This window comes from Sardina pilchardus, chromosome 20, assembly GCF_963854185.1.
Source record: "Sardina pilchardus chromosome 20, fSarPil1.1, whole genome shotgun sequence".
Taxonomy (NCBI): domain Eukaryota; kingdom Metazoa; phylum Chordata; class Actinopteri; order Clupeiformes; family Clupeidae; genus Sardina; species Sardina pilchardus.
Genome location: NC_085013.1, coordinates 26,217,302 through 26,219,801, shown reverse-complemented (window position 1 = coordinate 26,219,801; position 2,500 = coordinate 26,217,302). Strand labels below are relative to the sequence as shown.

General features: G+C 52.9%; 1 protein-coding gene across 2 annotated transcripts in view; it reads left to right on the top strand.

The window, feature by feature from the left end:
• The window catches only part of esrrga (estrogen-related receptor gamma a), a 102,300-nt gene that overhangs the window by 89,910 nt on the left and 9,890 nt on the right, over positions 1-2,500 (top strand). For both annotated transcript variants that reach the window (XM_062523203.1, XM_062523202.1), the window contains exon 7: positions 2,151-2,420. In XM_062523203.1, coding sequence (XP_062379187.1) covers positions 2,151-2,420 — 270 coding nt within the window. The remainder of the gene's footprint in view (positions 1-2,150; positions 2,421-2,500) is intronic.

Genomic DNA, 2,500 nt, shown 5'->3' with positions numbered 1-2,500 from the left:
TGTGTGTGTGTGTGTGTGTGTGTGTGTTGTGATCGCGGTAGCCGCCTCCAGCCTGGAGCGTCGCATCGCGTCGTGTCCCGTCGCGTCGCGCCCAAAGACCCCCTTAAGAAACTCCCCGCTAATCCCGTTTGATGATTTTATTAAGTAGTGGTGCCGGGGCGCTGCCAACTGGCACCGGGCGGCGTCTCTCGCCAGCAGGCCAGGAAACGGTACCAACTGCTCCGCACCGTGCCACCACCCCTCTCCCATCCGCTCCGCTCCTCTCCTCTCCGTAATGAGATCAGCCGTGTTAACAGTTTGGGATAATAAATTAGCACTTGTTATAAACAATAGCCTCAAAACCTACAGATAATGAGCTGCTTGCCATCAGTGATCAACTCACCAAGAGATTTAAAAAAAAAGGTTTAAAAAAAACACGGGACTCGTTGATTCTGATTTTAGTGTCTGTTTGCACAAGCATCAGCAGAGAAGGGTTTGGTCTTTAGCACCCCCACCTCCATCACCCTCCCCCCCCATCACCACACTCCTCTCGTGTGCCACCACCCCCCCCTCTGACGACTCGCTGTCGTTTTGGGAGATACCTCATCTGCGCTCTGAAGTGCCGATCGTTAACGAGAGGAGGTAGGGGTGCTTAGACGCCATCAGATGGTGCCCGCGATCCAACAAGTGGCACTGCGCTGTTCCCTCTCTCTGCCAGGGGAAGATACAGTCATCTCTCTCTCTCTCTCTTCCTCTCTCTCTCTCTCTCTCACTCTCTCTCTCTCCGTGTGTCAGTTGGCAGGCCCCTCTCCTCTCCTCTCCTCTCCTCTCCTCTGCTCTGCTCTGCTCTGCTCTGTTCCCCTTGTTATCCCTGACAGCTTGATAAAGCTCTTTTTAATATCACTGAAACAGATTTCCTCTGAAGCCCTTAGACAAGCTGAATGAACACACGCCTGGCACTCGCACTCACATCAGATGTGTACAGAGTAAATACACGACTCCCGTCCTCCAACACACACACACACACACACACACACACACACACACACACACACACACACACACTCCTCCTCTCCCTCTCCTATCCAAGAGATGAGCAAAGAAAAGATGAGGTATGCGTGGTGTGAGTGGGGAACTGAAGGGGTTTGACCTCGAGGAGTTTAAGGCTGGAAAACATGCACGTCCATACTTCAGCATAGCGTAACACACACACACACACACACACACACACACACACACACTGCATCTTCCTCCTCCTCTTCCTCCCCTACCTGAAAGAGGAAGAGGAGGCTCTGGGGGTGAACAGTGGGGGTGAGTGTGCACTCTGAGTTTGAGGCTAGCAATTAGTCTTTCAGGTGGTGTGTGATGGGGAGAATTGATCCCCACTGCATGTTGGTGGAGATAAGGAGCGCACACACACACACACACACACACACACACACACACACACACACACCACCTCCCCCCAGGGCGCCCCACGGCCTGCCGGCTGCTGGAGCTGCAGACCCTGGGGTCTCCTAGCCATCTTTGTCCAGACCCACAAACACACACACACACACACACACACACACACACACACACACACACACACACATCACATCGCAGCAACCACAGAATGTCAATGGTGTGCTCAGCACAGGACCCCGTCTCTGTCTACCCAGACAGAAAAGAGCAGCCATAGAGACAGACTCCAAAGGGAGAGCTTCAAAGAGGGCTTCATGAGAATAGGCCGAGACAGGGCATCCAAAACAGGGGATGAAAAAGACGGATGATTTCATTTCAAATTATGGTGATGGAACACACATCTGGCAGTTTATGTTCTTCACTCATGATGAGGTGGTTCTGTTTCACTCTGGTTCTCAGCTCTCTCCACACGACCCCTTTCAACAGTTTGTATGGCGTGTGCTACTACAACCATCAAACCCCAATTGAATGCAGAATTGCTGCATTCCCACACACACACACACACACACCTTCACTAATGCTAAAACTAAAGCACTTGTGAAATGGCACGTGTGGGAGATCTTACACTGGACATCAGTGGAAGTGCTTCAGCTGTTTCTCTGGTCCTTGTCTGCCCTGGTCTCTCTGGCACACTGCATCTGAGTGTGTCGTCTCTAACCCTCTATCTGTGTGTGTGTGTGTGTGTGTGTGTGTCCGTCTCCTCCCAGGCTTCTCCACGCTGTCCCTCGCAGACCAGATGAGTCTACTGCAGAGCGCGTGGATGGAGATCCTGATCCTGCGCGTGGTCTACCGGTCGCTCTCCTTCGAGGACAAGCTGGTCTACGCCGAGGACTACATCATGGACGAGGACCAGTCCAAGCTGGCGGGCCTGCTGGACCTCAACAACACCATCCTGCAGCTGGTGAAGAAGTACCGCACCATGAAGCTGGAGAAGGAGGAGTTCGTCACCCTCAAGGCTATAGCTCTCGCCAACTCAGGTCAGTGGAGCGGCCCACTCGAGTCCTGCCCGCAGACGTCTTCTGTTGTGTCCCTCGCTTTTTGCTTTTTCTCTTTCCTC